The sequence below is a fragment of the Podarcis erhardii genome (assembly GCF_964252035.2).
Source record: "Podarcis erhardii genome assembly, chromosome: 6".
NCBI classification, from domain to species: domain Eukaryota; kingdom Metazoa; phylum Chordata; class Lepidosauria; order Squamata; family Lacertidae; genus Podarcis; species Podarcis erhardii.
Window position 1 is genome coordinate 43176238 of NC_138510.1, and position 16236 is coordinate 43192473.

Below are 16236 nucleotides of genomic sequence, written 5' to 3' on the forward strand. Positions count from 1 at the left end.
ATGGAAACTCTCTAAAATAGGCAACATCTAAAAGGCATTGAGGCTCTTTGAATGGGATGACAGGAAACATAGCTTTGGAGATCTTTAAGCAACTTGAAAAAGAAAGCTTATTGGGAGAGTGCAATGTCTGGTTCCCCCCTCCAGGGGCCATATCAGAGCTGGAAAGTTAGCCGTAATGTGCTTTCAGGAGGCAAACTAGAATCATTCCTAGGCTAGTGCACATTTTCTATGTTGCTCGGAATGAGAGCCATGACCGTTTGTGGCCATTTCTACTTTCCCATGCTTATCAGGCACGAGAAGACTGATTCTGAGAACATCCCTCCCAGCAGGAACCACCAGCATCACCACCACCGCGGTGTCCCTACCAGAGAGGCTGCCAAAACTGAGCCAGAAGCCAAGACCAGAGGCGAAGGAGACGGGCGTGGCTCTGAGAAGATTGACAGGAAAACAGAGCGAGCCGAGAGCAAGAAGGAGCCTCTGGTGAAAGCCAACGGCATTGGCAGCCAAGAAATGCCCTCTGAACCCGGAAGCCCTTATCCTGACGCTTCCCGTCTGCCTGCTGGAGTGGAGAGGCCCACTCAGCCAAATGGCTGGCAGTACTCATCTCCTAGCCGGCCAGGCAGCATGGCCTTCCCACAGCATGATGGTGAGAGTGCTATGCCTCGTCGGAGTTTTGCTCCACGCACCAATCCTGAGAAGATTGCCCAGAGGAAGAGCTCCATGACACAGCTGCAGCAGTGGGTGAACTTGCGCCGTGGGGCTCCACCTCCTGAGGATCTCCATAGGTGAGGTGATTCAAGCTAGGCGTGGTTATAGCTTTTCTGCGAATTAAATAAGGGAGGAATCCCACTAAACACAAGGCATCGCATCTGCATTATGCACTTATAGGAGTCTTAAGAGGTATGGCTTCCCACCTTCCCCCAAGGGTCCTGGAACTGTAGCTTGTTAAGGACCTCATTTCCCAGGATACTTTAGGGGAACCCATGACTCTGAGGGCTCATCCACATTTACCTTTTGCCCCTTGTTTTCTAGGTGCAGGTCTGCGCTTTAAAGCTCCATGTCCAAACACTTCCGCCCCTTTTTTTTGCCACATCGCTTTCCCTATGAAATCCCATTCTTTAACACTGAATCAGAACAAATGGCAATTTCAGTTTTCGGCAGACTACCATTTGCTCTGATTCGGCAGTAAAGCGTGGGCTTTTGTGGGGAAAGAAGTGGTTTTAAATGTATGGTGCGGATGTAATCTGAGAAAAGGTGAGAAAGTGATGTGTACACTTCAAGTTTAAATCAATATAGTTATTGTGATTCTCCCATCTTCTCCCAACCAGAGAGTCCTAGGAGGACTGTAAGTGCTGAGGACATTTCGTTTTTAACTGTCCCAAACCATGTGGCAATTTCACATGAGAGTTGTAATATTTGTGAAACGGATTGGCCCAGTTGTGTGGAGGAGGCTGTTCATCACAGCGCTACGAATCTGCTGTGCTAGCATGGGTGGCTCACATGATACACAGTTACAGAGACCTCTTGTTCAACTGCTTCCATTGGGAAGTGTTTCTTATGACCTCCACATGGAGGCTGCAATATTTGAATCTCCCCTGACAAAGAACCAGAGTTTTAACACAGCAGGCATCATGGCTTTCATCAGAATTGAACCCTTTAATCCTCAGTATGCTTTTGATTTCTTTTTTGAAAAGAAAAAGATACACACTTAATACTATGTTACTCAAGCAGGCAGCTCATTTGCAAAGAAAATGTGTGCAGCCTTAATCATTAATAAGGATAATAATTCATGACACACCAGCAAACAGCATTAATAGTGAGAAGATATTGTGCCATCTCTGCTGTTTAATCTGCAGTATAGTTGGAGGGTAAGAGGGAACCACTAGGACGTAAGTATGAAAAATAAGATCTGTACTAGATTCATATCCTCTGCTCTAATAACTGCTATAATAAGAAATCAGTCGAATCAAAAATTTAAAAAAGGAGTGGAAATGTTTTGATGAATATATGGCAAAATATTGCTCAAAAAAGATATGCTAATATGCCTAGATTAAAATGTGAAGTACCGGATGGAAGAAAAATTAGTAAGGAAAGACAATAATAATATATAGATGATTTGAGAAGATTGTAGAATGCAAAGATTATTGTAAATTGTATAATGTGGAGGAAATCGAGTGGGGGCGGAGGGAATTGGGAGGAAGGAGAAAAGAATAATATGATGGACTGAGGAAATAGAAATGTAAAGGTAAGGGGGGATGGGGAGGAAATGGTGTTGTCTTTGGCACACCTGTATTGTAAACCAATAAAAAAAAAGAAATAAGAGGGAAATAAGAAAAATAAGATCTGCACTAGATTTATATCCTCTGTGGATTTTGGTACAGAGATAGACAGATGGCTAAGGTAGGGCAGATGATGCTAAAATTGCTTTGCAAACTCAGGGTTTGCATTCGTCGTCCTCATTCTTTCCTTCTGGCCGCCTAGCCCCACCAGGTTCTACCCGATGTCCCGAAGAGTCCCTGACTACTATCCCCCCTACTCACCTCAGTACTCTGAAGATTACCAATACTACCCTCCTGGGGTGCGTCCCGACAGCATCTGCTCTATGCCTGCCTTTGAGCGTGTGAGCCCTCAGTGGACTGTCGACGACAAGCGCCACTCCTTCCGCAACAGCGGCTCCTACCAGCTGCGGGACTGGAAAGAGCAGCCAGGCTACGGCAGGCAGGATGTTCCCATCTGGATGTCAGGCCCGACCCGGCCGCCCGTGTACTATGACGAAATGGATGCCGCCTCAGGCTCCTTGCGCAGGATGTCCCTCCAGCCTCGCTCCCGGTCGGTCCCCCGCTCACCGAGCCAAGGCTCCTACACCCGAGCCAGAGTGTACTCCCCTGTCAGGTCGCCGAGTGCCCGCTTTGAAAGAGTGCCTCCCCGGAGTGAGGAGATTTATGCGGAGCCGACGACATACATGATGAGGCGATCGGTCAGTTCACCAAAGGTAACCCTCCCTCGCGGTCTCCGCTCCTACCCTCGGGGCTTCCTGCCACTCTTTGGGGGAGTACTGAAGCTGCACACTGAGGGAATATTAGCACAGTCTTAGTGACCTAATCATTACCTGTGTTTGTATATGCTGTGTACTGAGACTGAGGAGCATTAGGAAGGGTGAGGGGAAATTACCATGGCAGGAGTGGGAAGGCACACTAGGTTTGATGAAGGTGAGGAGAGGCAGTCATGGGCAACATAGGTTTTTTTCTGTTGAGGGCTGCATTTCCTCAATTGATTACTTGTTGTGGCTCACGTGCCAGTGTTGGGCAGAGCCAGAACTGATGATGGCTGGAGCCAGAGACAAAACTATTCTTGATTAACTGATCTGGAATGGAGACCACCCTGCTTCCTCATGGTTTAGAATTCCTGGTTCAATGCATATCTAGTTAGAAGCAAGCCCCACTGAGTGTGATGGGGTTAGGCAAAGGTAAAGGTAAAGGGACCCCTGACCATTTGGTCCAGTCGTGGCCGACTCTGGGGTTGTGGCGCTCATCTCACTTTATTGGCCAAGGGAGCTGGCGTACAGCTTCCGGGTCATGTGGCCAGCATGACTAAGCCGCCTCTGGCGAACCAGAGCAGCACACGGAAACGCTGTTTACCTTCCTGCTGGAGTGGTACCTATTTATCTACTTGCACTTTTATGTGCTTTCGAACTGCTAGGTTTGCAGTGATGGGGTTACTTTCAAATAAACAGAGAATTTTTTTTAGTACCAAAGATCAATGCAGCCACTGCTCCGGAAAGGAAGTAAGAGTAATTCTTACCGATATATTATTCGACAGTTTAGGGAGGAGAAAAGTCTTTCCCCCAAGCCATACAACCTATTGCAGTCGTTAAGAGTCGTCAACAGGCTCATCGCAGCTATCTGCCAATCACCCATTCCCACCACCCTTCTGAGTAATACCCCTCCCCACCTTCTCACTATATAGAAAGGTCCGGTGACTTCTGTTTCAGTGTATCTGAAGAAGTGTGCATGCACACGAAAGCTCATACCTAGAACTAACTCAGTTGGTCTTTAAGGTGCTACTGGAAGGAATTTTTTTATTTTGTTTTGACCATGGCAGACCAACACGGCTACCTATCTGTAACTAGAAGTTTTTAAAACATACACATATAAAAGAAAGTACTACATCTTCCATTTCTGTGTTCTGAAACAATACAGAAAGAGAGTGAAACACAAATGCCTGAAAAAAGGGAAAAATGGATAAAAAGCATGGATGGTAGAATGGGGCAGCTTCAGGAGTCAACAGAGGGGCACATAATATGAAGTCACAAGTTGCATGTTTTCCTAAGGCCACAGGTTGCTCACCCGTGAGCTAGAATAAAACCTTTATTCTTAATCTCTGACATGTCAGGGCTTCTTCTGGCCACTCAGCAGTCCGTAAATGCTCAGTCACAGTCTGTTTTTATTTCACTTGTCCCAAAAAAATAAGGGTCTGGGCCAGACTCAGTTGAAACATGAGGTATAGGGGATTCAGCTCTCCCAGTTGAATTTAGGTACTGGAGTCGCATGTTCAGGCTAAACAGAACTGGCACGTTAACTGTGCCGGGAGCACACAGTCAGCACAACATGTTGTAAAGGTTGCTGGTGAAACTTTAGAACATTGTTCACCGTGCAGACAAATATTAGTGAATATCAGGCAGAACTGAGGGTGAGAGCAGCCCAGGAACTGAGTGGCACTGGAGGTTCCAAGGGTAGGAGCCTGGAGAAAAACCTGCCCCTTCTTTTCCTCTTCTCCTAACAGAACTGTACTCCCAGCTTGTAGAACCAACTCCTCTTTTCCAAGAGCATCTTAGTTGTTCTTATGTCTAGGCCACATCTCCTTGGCCCTCCTACCATTGACCTGTCCCTCACCCTGACCGAATAACCCTGGGCAATTCCTTTGCCTTGCCTGTTGTCTCCATTGTGGGCTGTGCCAACTGTTCCGTATTGTGGGGAAAGGTAGCGTGGACTATGGTCACCCTACAGTGATATGAGCCTTCTTCATGCATGTGTGTGGTTTCTTCTCTTTCCTCAGTATGATTATCTGGGTGACAGGAGGCCTGTCCCTGCAGGAATGTTCCCCTTCAACTATCCAGCATCCCCTACGGTCCACGACAAAATGGTATGTCCCATTGGCATCCCAGCATTCCACTAGGGATGCTGGGTTTCCTTCCCAAGGTTGGGATCTAATTCAGAGGTGGGGTGAAGGATGTTATTATGCAATGGGCAATTTCTTCCTGGATATGAAACCACTGTCCTGTAACAGTCATATTCTCTAGTGTTTCAGCCTACAGGGATATGTTGGCTGTGTGAGACCAGCTGTGTGAGACCAGTCTGGATATGTAATGCACCGTGACTATGCAAACTGACAGATAATTCTGTTGAAGACAGGGCTGCCCTTTTTTTGGCGGAGCAAGGAGGGAAATAGGCATGTGATTTATAGAGATAGTGAAACAGCTCCTGTTCACACATTCAGCCCCCAGTTTTTACATTCGGTGCTTTGTTAGCATCCTGCAAGAGGAGTAGCATGTAATGTAAAATGGGTCCACCCACCCCCCACAGTTGCCCAGAAGCATCATCCATATGATTCTCCTTTTTCCACAATTAATAAATAAAAAGGTGCAATCAGGAGTTAAAGCAGAGGCTTCATTTCACATCACAAGCTACATCTGCATGGCAGAAGGGAAGCCTCCATCCTGGCTTGCCCACCATGCCACTGTGGAATATAAACTGAGGCACAGTGCTCATTGCTGCTGCAAGCTTAACTCAAACATTTCCCTTTAGTGATCATGAGCTGCTGTTCAGAGTTTTGACCTGGCATGTGATTTGAACTTGGTACCATTTTGCTCCCCTAAATCAGGGGTGGGGAACCTGTGGCCTTCCCAATGTTGTGAGACTCCCATGAAACTCGGCCTTGTAGCCAGTGGCCCAGGGTTGATGGGAGCTTGAGTCCAAACAACTTCTGGAGGACCACATCCCAATCCCTGTCCTTAAATGAGCAGCACCTTGCCCATAGCTATAGTGGCAACCATAATGCAGAAAAGGGCTTTCTGGAAGAGCACATTTTTCCTCCAGGATTCCTCCCCTATTCCAAGGATGTATTGCTTTGGCAGCCCATAAAGAAGAAATGAAGAGAGCAAAAACCAGGGCAGCGGCAGCTTCCACTGCCAGAGCTTGCAATCCTCCAGTGTAGTTTCTGGGACAGTGCAAAATTGGGTGAGCTTGAAAAGGACATGCAGAAAGCCCTGTTCCCTGTTGCTGGCTGTCGTTTCTTTCAATGCTGTATTTTCCTCACTCCTTCTTGCTTCTCTCTTTTGTTTGGTTATTTGACTGCGGGGGCGGATCCATGTGGTGGGGGCAGAAACCACTGTGAGTGGGACTCTGCCAAGTGAAACTGCCAACTTCCATTTGCTCCATGCCAAGGTTCTTGACCCTGCCTGACACCTTTCACCTATGAGAGCAACCAGTAATTCCTGGACTGGATTAAGGTGCCCTGCGGAACAGATTCTAGTTGCACGGACTGTTGCACGCAGCTTCTCCCCTCACTCCCCCTGCCTTCTCACCAGCTATGCACACAAAGCGGATGCATGTGGCTGAACCAGGAGTGCACTGAGATGATCCTGGTATCACCGAGCACATCATGGAAGTCTCTCTCATAGCAGGTGCTCTGTCCCCATCTCCAGCTGCTTTGGGGGCGGGGCAAATATCTGGTGGAAGGACTAGATGTGGAATGCGGGCGCAGGATAGCTCCTTTGAATGAGCAGTGCTAGCAGTCTGGACTCTTTGGCGATCGCTCGTTGCTGAGCAAGATTGTCTACCATGAATACAGTCTTAGTAGTGTGTCCGTAGGTGACTGTGAAGGCCAGTTCTGGACCCACACGTCCTTCCACAGTGGGGACATAGGTTTCTGGGTGGGAGTTGATCACGTTGAGGATTTGCCAAATGTGCCTTCCTCTTAGCTCGTTTCTTCCCTTCGTCCTGAGTCCGTGCTTCTTCAAAGTCCCCGATGCCTTTGGTAAAGGCTGTTCTCCAATTGGAGCGCTCCAGCAATCTGGACACATATCTGTTAATTACAGACACAGAGCTCAGGCTGCCCCGGCCTGATAGTAAAGCTTCTGTGTATTTAGAAAGAGACAAATTGTTTCCAAAACAGATCAAAATAATTTCTGTCTATATCTGAGAAGTAGTTTACCTGGGTCAAAAGCACACTGTTGGTGTCACGCTTGCAGAGAATAATGCACAGGAGCACCATTTTTGTAAGGGTCCCTTGGTATGGTGCTCCTAACTTTCTTGCCTGGTGAAGAAGCTGTAGGGAGAAGCTGTAGCTATGCTTGCTGTCTCGGGTGATAGCTCAGTCATAGAGCATCTGCTTTGCATGCAGAATGTCCTAGATTCAATCCCTGACATCTCCAGGTTGATCTGTGAGGGACCATGTCTGAAATCCTAGAGTGACATTTCCAGTTAGCATAGATGGACTAATGGTCTGGCTTGGTATATGGCAGCTTCCTGTATGCCTGTAGCTAGAATAGGTAGACCATCCCCAGCTTTTCCAATGAACATCCACGTAGAGGCTGGGTAGAGATTGAGTAAAAGCCAATTTGCATGACCCAAAGTGATGCCCCAGGAATGTAGACTGAGTAAATCTGTGCAGAGTTTGACGTGTGCAGAATCCGCTGTTAGTTTCAGCACGCTGCCAGCTTTCAGCTTAGCCAGTTTTTGCTGCACAGTTGTGAAGCCGTTGAAAGGGTTGCTGAGCTTTTGGAAGAGGCTATATGCGTGGAGCCAATAGCGCAATCCCTTCTTCCCCTGCAGAACTCTGAATGGATGTGCTGAGCCCACGTTCTCAACATGCCATTTTTGGCATAAAGACTGTAGAGCAGTCACTGTGGACGAGAGAATTTCCACCTAATCCTAGGCTTTCAAAGCCAGGTGCCTTGCTGGGAAAAATGTGGGAGTGCTAACTGCGGGGACAAACCTATTGGTAGCAAACTTTGCCTCTGCAGCAGGAGTGAATTAACAATTCTTATAGGCCTATGCCACCAATAAAACAGATTATAATAATGGCTTAATGGGTATTACGGGTGCTACATTGCAATGAAAAGTGAGCCCTGTTTGGAGCAAATGTGTGTGAGCTTCAAGTCAGAGGGGGCTTGTGCACCAGCTCCATTTCAGACCTTCCCATGTTGGCAGGAGGACTATAGCTCAGTGACAGAGCATCTGCTTTGCATGTAGAAGGTCTCAGGTTCAGTCCCCAGCATTTTCAGGTAGGACTGTCTGAAACCCTGCAGAGCTGTGCAGATAGAACAGAGGGCTTGTCCACACTTATCTTTTGCCAGGCACAGGTGCTCACTTTAGCACTCCAGGGCCCAGCATTTTGTTATTATTTTTGTCTCACACTTTCCCCTTGAAACCCTGCTCCTTAAAACTGAATCAGAGCAAACACCAATTCAGGTTTTCTCTGACTAAGCTTTTTAAAGAGCAGGTTTTTGCAGGGGAAGTTCTGGAGCAGGAACGAAAAGACACTGGGACACAGAGCTTTAAATCGTGGACCGTGCCTGGAAAGAGCAGAGGAAAGGTGTGCATAAGCCCTGTGCTAGATGGACCTGCAGCCTGACTCAGCAGAAGGCAGCTTCCTCATCTGGAAGGTCTGAAGAGGAACTCTGAGTGCGTTCAGTTGAACATGCTGAGGATCCTCCTTCACACTGCATGTGAGAAGGTCTGCAGTGAAGCCGGCGCATGTGGGACTGTTGGAGTGAGGCTTGTGTGTGTGCATGCCCCACCCCACCTTTAGCCCACAAGTGTTCAACCCAGAGACCCTCAAAGGGCTACATTCCTTACTGTAGGGGGAAAGCATTAATATATTTTACCAGCTTGGTGGCCTACTTCAGTGGCCTGGAGGAAGGTAGCATGGCCCTCTTGTTAATCCGCACCTGTCCAGCAGAAGGCGACACATGGTATGGGGACAGAGCACTGACTATATGAGAAACTGCCAGGATCTCCCATTGAGAGTCCCTCTAAGGCAGCCTTCCCCAACTGGCTGCCCTTGCAGATGTTGTGGATTACAACTCCCCGTTGTTGCAGTCTGAAACATCTGGAGGGCACCTGACTGGGGAAAGCTCCTCTAGGGAATATGTCCTGGGCTAAAAGGACCGCTGAGCAGCCATCACTCACCCCACCCACCTACCTCTTTTTGGAAAAAAAATGCTTGTGAGGCTGACTGTTCCCTTTCCTGTCTGGGGAGCTCTGTGCCTCTCTCGAGCTAAGTCGCACCTAACTGCTTTTGCTTCTTCTTTGTTTTTGTTTGTTTTTGTGTTTCCATTTTGCCGCATGCCTAATGGCTCCTGATAGGATGAACTTTTAGACCTTCAGTTGCAAAGAAACCTAGAGTATTTGGATCAGCAGGTAGGCCAAGCTGGCTGTCTCCCTCTCACTGCTCCCACCACATTTTTGCCTCTTGTCCTGCAACCCCCGCTGCCCCCTCCCCAGCCGTGCTGTCAGGTCAGTGTTGCCTTTCCCTCTCCCCTTTACCCTTCCTCCTCCCCAACATCTGTCCCTCTCCTTCTCTTGGCATTGCGGCAGCACTAGCGGGTCGATGTGGTTTGTTCCTTTCATCTTTCTTGTGGACAGTGACACACTTGTTCGTGTGTGTGTGTGTGTGTGTGTGTGTAGGGATGAATTGGGGAGGGACAGCTGCTTTGCTTGCTTGGACATCTATGGATTCTGCTGCGCTGCAATTGCAGCTGTTATTATTGCTGTATTTGGTGACTGTTGTTGGATTTCTGTGCAATGTTCCGCACTAGTCTGCAGGATGTAAGCAGGATTTAGGGCAGGAATCAACTCTGTTGATAAGAGTGTAATCATGACCCTAGAACTCTGGGTGGCAACCTGTGTGTGGGTTGTTGTTTTTTAAGGTGAACTGTATTTGAATTTAGTTTGCACTTTGCCCACTGGTTCATTCCATCCCAAGCAAGGTTATTTTAAATACAACACTCAGAGCTGTCACATCAGCACCCAATGCTCTCATGCAGTTGCTGGCAAGACCCGCTGGCACCAATGCCTCTTTTGTTCCCTCTCATTCTGGCCATCTTGCCTTCATGTTCCCCCAGCTGCTGGCTTATCTGGTGACAGTGGCTTGATCTGGGAAGTTGCATGTGTGTGTGTGTAAATTTCCTACAGTGACATGGAGTGCCTGATGTAGCGTATGGCCCTAGGGCTTCATGGGAAAGAAATGCAGCAGGTGGCTTTCATTCAAATATGGATCTTGTATCCAAAGAGCTAATGCATTTCATGTTGGTGGCAGAAGACTAAATATTTCTTAGTATTGGATAAATACTGAAGGAGTAACCTTAGAAAAATGGTGTTGAAAATTATGCTTTGTGGCAGAATATTAAACTCACCCTTTGAAAGTAATGAGAAGCTGAGACAACACAGAATATTTTTCTTTACTATCAGGTATGATTTTTATAAATGTGGATATGGGAAGATGAGTATCAATACAAAGAAATTAATAATGACAGAATGATTCATTGGTCATTGTTTTTTTTAAAAAAATAATATTTATTACTTTTAAAGCTTACAAAAAAGAAAGAAAAGAAAAAAGACAGGAGAAAGAAAACAAGAAAGAGAAAAAAACAATACAATACAATATATAAACAATACAAAACACAACCTTAACACATTAAACTAAACACAATAAACAAAACAAAACAAAACAAAAACAATTTAAAAACATACATCATACCTTTTCCATACTCTATCTTTCATTCCCTTGTTTCATCGACCTCCTCTCACCTCCCTTTTTGTATTCCACTTCTATTAATTGTTTCAGCAATTCCTTTCCATCTTTCTCTATTTTCTGTCATATAAATGTCTTAACATATTTTTAATCTTATTTTCATTAAAACTAATATACATATTTAAGCTTAACTCCTTATAACATTTCTACTAAGGCCATAAAATTTCATTCCAACATTTTTCTATCACTCATTAATTTTACAGTATTTCTATATACAGACTTTAAATTTTCCAATCCTCTTCCACCATCTCCTCTCCCCGGTCTCGGACTCTGCCAGTCACTTCCGTCAACTCCATACAGTCCATCAACCTGGAGATCTTATGTCCAAGGCTCTTAACTCTTTTCCAAGTCCCTTCTGCAGGTCTTCTTCATATTCTTTGATGCTATAGAGCAGATCTCGGGGAAACTCCGGCCTAACAATATTTTTATTCCTTCTCGACAGGTCAGCCAGATTTCCATAGTTAAAGCTAAGATTCATAAAGTATTTCAGGACATGTTTCAAGATTCCTCCAAATCCAAAGGCCCCCAGAACTCCAGTCTCCTCCTGACCCAAGTCCATGTCCCAAAAGTCAGTTAATCCCTGTATGGAGGGATCTTTCCAGCTTTCCTTCTCCAGTCCAGGCCGGGCTCCGATCCTCAAAATCTGACTTTTTCTAGGTTCAATCATAAAAGGCTTCAACTTATAGTCCTCAATTTGCCTTTGTAAGGCTGAGGCTCCCACTTGTATTACTTTAGGTTTGACAACAACAACTTTCTCCTTCTCCTTCTCCACAACTTGTTCTGCTGAAGTAAATTCCTGTACCAAATCCTGAATAATTTCTGTATTGGTGCTCACTTTTTGTCCCAGATTAATCGCTTTTTGTCCCAAGTTATCAATTTTAGTAGTCATAACATTGGTCTTCTTATGAAGCTGTTGCAACAAATAGCTTATCTTACAAAATGCATTCACTAAGGCTTCTCCTGTCAACATTCTTAAATGGTCCAAGGTCAATCCCTGATTCTCACAGTTCTTATCCTGCAGCTGGAGATTCCCCAGCTCCACTCTTGTAACAGTTTCCAAAGCTCCCTCTAGAGGGAAACAGTCTCCACTTGTATCAATCCTTTCAAGCACAGTTCAAAAAGTAAAGTTAGTTTCAATTTGCAGTTACTTTTCCTCCTTTTTAAACGCAGAAGAGGACAATGGAAACAATATATTTCTCTTATTTAACTAACTGTCAACATGTTTTATTCATAGTCAATGAACTCTCTCAAAACTTCAATCTACTGGCAGCCCGTTTCCAGGTTCAGAGCAGTGGTAATTTAATTTTTATCACTCTCTCCTGCAGGCTTACACGATCCAAAATTTTCCCCCTCTTCTCCTGCTTCCAAGGGGGGTTTAATGATTTTAATCAATGGAAGTTTAATCCTTTACATAAGGCTTTCCAAGACCTTAGCTTGCAGCTTGTTTGCTTCAATCTATTTACAAAAGGGGAAGGCGGACTTCCTGTTTGAAACCTTCCCGTTTCGGTACCAAATTAAGACTTTTGTAAATCCAATTTTCTGTTCTACTCACTGGTAGTTGTTTAAAGTCAAATTGTCCACAGGAAAAAGTCAGTGCTCTCCGGCAACAGCAATGCGGCTTCACTTCGTGAAAAAAGCAGTCAATTCGAAGCACTGCGCCACTCACCCCACGTTGCTCCGGATCCCCAAAACTGGGTTTCCCCGCGAGCAGGGGAGACGCAAATGGTGTCAGCCGAATCCCACGTTCACAGGCTTCTCCTGCCTGTGATTTTAGTGGGTCTCCGCCTTCGCCGTGGCGGTCAGACCCTGATTTCCATGGAGCAAATTGCTCCCGATCGGAGGAACTCCACCATTGCCGGAGGCGCCAACCCGGAAGTCTCTGGTTCATTGGTCATTGTTAAGGTGTGCCACTGGATGACTGTGAAGCCACTCTGAGAACTGTAGATCCACAAGGGAAATTGGAGTCTCCTATGGGGGAAGTCATGACTGTTTAAAGTGACTGATGTGGCTTTAAGTGTGTAGTGCATATCGGGCCTTAGACTTTGCCTAAGCCATCTAAGTCAGACCATTACAACATATTGTGGCAGTAAACCCCATAGTTTAACTATGAGCTGTGTGAAGAAGTACTCCTGGATCTTCTAGCGTTCTGCTTCATTGACTGACCCCAGCTTCAAGAATGATGAGAGGGGCAGCAAAAAAAAAGCCTTCTCTCTATCCACACTATTAAGTTTTATTATCCTTTGTCATGTTCCCTCTTGCTCAATCCCCCCCCCAACTAAAAAATCCTCCAATTATGTGCTCTGCAAATGTTTTGGCTGGGGCTGAATGGGAGTTGTAGTCCAAACCAGCTGTTGAGAAGCAGGTTGGGGAAAGCTGGTATTTGACATTGCGTACAAACTCAGCTATCTGACTCATTTAACCTTATCCAACTTTTGGATAGTCAAAATTGGGTTACGGTTTGGGAAAGAACAGACCTGGGTATTTTTTAAAAAAATAAAAATAAAATCATTCAGGTCAGGTACTTCATGTTTAAAAAACAGGGACAAAACATATGGTTAATCTGAGGTATTGAATAACTAAGCATCAGATATCCAACATATATGTATTTTGTGTGTAAGAATGTTTAAGTATGTAAAGGTGTGCTAATCAGAAAGAATGGTTTAGTGTGCATATGAAATGCGTAGGGTGGGAGCAGAAATCAATAATATAAAACCAGTTTTTACCGTAATGGTTTTGTTAACCCAAACAGCCTTCCCCACAAGCTTTGCCTTGAGCTGAAACAATCTTTCATGCACATTTTGTCATGTTAAGGGACACTTGCTGACTTACCCTTAGAGAAACAGGGAAAGATACCCCTTTTGGGAAAACATCAGCAGAGGAGATTAAGCTGGATTTATATATATATATATATATATATAATTGAAATCTCATTGCAAGTGCTGATGGATGTCTGATGCTGGCCTGAAAAAGTCTGCATTTCCATAAGCAAGCCTGCTCCAGAGACAATCTCATTACAGCTTTGGAGTCAGTAAATCCCCCATCAGTAGAGTAATCATGAAGATGTGCTTGTGTCTGTGTTGGACTGAAGCCACTGGGGAGGAGGCGGCACTTAAAAGTGCTCTGGGTTGGGCAGCCGTTGTTGATAGTAGGCTTTTCTCCCTATAAAAAAGGATTCTTCAAGGCTTTCCATTTCTTTCTGTTCCCCTTCTGACCCACAGAGAAAGACTGATTTAAAACAGCACAATGAAATGCAACATCAGAGCCCTATTTGTTTGTTATGCCCTGGTGCCTTCTGTTTGAAAGTGCATTTTGTGTGCGTGTGTTTAGAGAGAGCTATAGCACCATCAGCTTCACTTGACTAATGGAGAAGTATGTCAGCCAAATATATCTGACTCTTGGGATTTTTGTTTAAGCAACTGTTTTATTATTTTATTATTATTACTCCATTCCATAAAACCTGTTTTATTATTATTATTACTCCATTCCATAAAACACACACACACACACACACAGAGTAGTTTCAGGCACACATTGCTTCTCCCCCCCTTCTTCCAGAATCAATCTGTGTAACCTAGGCTACAGTGTGCTCTGAGCATGAAGGGGATGCACAGTGGAAGGAACTCTTCAAATCAAACAGCTCCAGATGATTCAAGCAAACAAAGGCACGAAAACCAAACAAACCCTGGATCATTAGCTAGTGTGGAGTAGCCCTGGAGGGAGGGATTTATTATCAAGCCCAGATACGACAACCAGTGAGATTTTGTGCATGGACAAAATCTCAGGCGAAGGCCAGTCCATTGGATCAGCTGCCTCCACCTTAGTTTGAGCATCACCAATCTGGCTCTGCCTGCTGGTGTCTCTGGCTGCACCTACTGTTGGTCTCCTTGTCTTGGTCCCTACTAGTCCTAATGGGCACCAGCCTCCATTGGATAAAACCCATCCCTCCACTTCAAGTGTATCCTACTGAGGAAACTATGAATCCTCCTCTGCCAGTCTTAAAATCCTGAAAAAGGGAGCAAAGCAGATTCCCACCAGGAGCTAGAGGGGCTTATAGAGACTGGCTCAACTAGCCCTGCATGTCTGGGGAAGAGAGAAGAGGAGGGACCTCTGGTCATCAAAGAAAGTGCTCCTGTTTAATAAGCAGAAGTAGCTGTTTACTCAGTAAGCCCCCGCCCCCGGGTTGGTGGTCTTTTTGTAGGTGCATTCTGCAAAGTGTTCTCAACACAATAATCGTGCATTAGCGACAAATTTATTCCGCTTTCATTTGTTCTTTGACGCTGCCCCTGTGCTACTACTTTATTGCTATCTGGAAGAGCTATAGGGCAACAAAAGCAGGAGAAAAATGAACCAGGGTGTTTGTGGTATAACAAGTCGCAGGATTTCAGTGGGAAATTACAGCATATGCACTGATCAGAAATGATGCAGGTGGACTGCCACAACACTTCTGCAGGCACAAACAGTGTTGAAAGTGGGACAGTGGTATCATTATGATTTTGCTTATTCATTACGTTTGCATCCCACCTTTCCTCCAACAAACTCAAGGTGGTGTATATAGTACTCCTCCTCCTTGTTTTATCCTCACAACAACCCTGCAAGGTAGATGAGGCTGAGAATGAGTAACTGGCCCAAGGTCTCCCAGTGAGCTTCATGGCCAGGTGGGGATTTGAACCCTGTTCTCCCAGGTCCTGGTCCAACACCTTAACCACCACGCCACACTGGCTCTCATTGGTGCTCTTAGGAGCACAAATCATCATGAATGTGCAGTATGTATGTCTGGCGGGACCTGAAGTGAGGTACTAAGCCTCACTGGGATTTCAAAGCAGGCAGAGGGAGGCCCAAACATATCTTCACTCAAAGTCTGCCTTTTGTATCAACAAGGTAAATCTTGTAAGTACAGCTGCACCCCATCCATCATCCTATTGTTAAAGGCTGAAACTGATATGACGTGGGAGATCCATGATCAGATTTCCTGATCTATATATAAAATATCTCCCTTTAAATCATTTGTGGGTGGCTGTTTGGTAGGAGCAGTAGTACTGAGGGAGGGGGTGTTTAAACTTTTGATCTAAATCCCCCCGCCAAGCTATTATTATTATGTCCCAAAATACAGCTTTGGATGGGTGTGTGATTAGGGAAATTGCATGGGGGTTGGGGGGTTAGGGGGTTAGGATGAAACATTATTTCCCCAGCACTGCTACTCCCCTGTGATGTGAATGGGCTAAGCAGAGGGTGTTATATATGATACACCCGTGTGATATGCCTCTTTGGGAACTGTAGGGTGATGTTTTGCCCCAATCATTTCTTTTTAAAGTTTCATTGGCAAGCCCATTTGCATGGGAAAGGAGCAACTCCAGAAAAGTACATGGAGGATTTCCTCCAGATGCAAATGGTAGTTAGATGAGTGTGTGTGAGAGAGTATCA

At 45.4% G+C, this 16236-nt stretch overlaps 1 protein-coding gene across 18 annotated transcripts in view; it reads left to right on the forward strand.

The window, feature by feature from the left end:
• The window catches only part of PLEKHA6 (pleckstrin homology domain containing A6), a 194986-nt gene that overhangs the window by 143593 nt on the left and 35157 nt on the right, over positions 1–16236 (forward strand). For 10 of the 18 annotated variants that reach the window (XM_081866303.1, XM_081866319.1, XM_081866308.1 and 7 more), the window contains 4 exons: positions 291–785; positions 2482–2992; positions 5056–5142; positions 9369–9422. In XM_081866303.1, coding sequence (XP_081722429.1) covers positions 291–785; positions 2482–2992; positions 5056–5142; positions 9369–9422 — 1147 coding nt within the window. The remainder of the gene's footprint in view (positions 1–290; positions 786–2481; positions 2993–5055; positions 5143–9368; positions 9423–16236) is intronic. The other 8 variants (XM_081866305.1, XM_081866304.1, XM_081866306.1 and 5 more) reach the window with 3 other exon arrangements.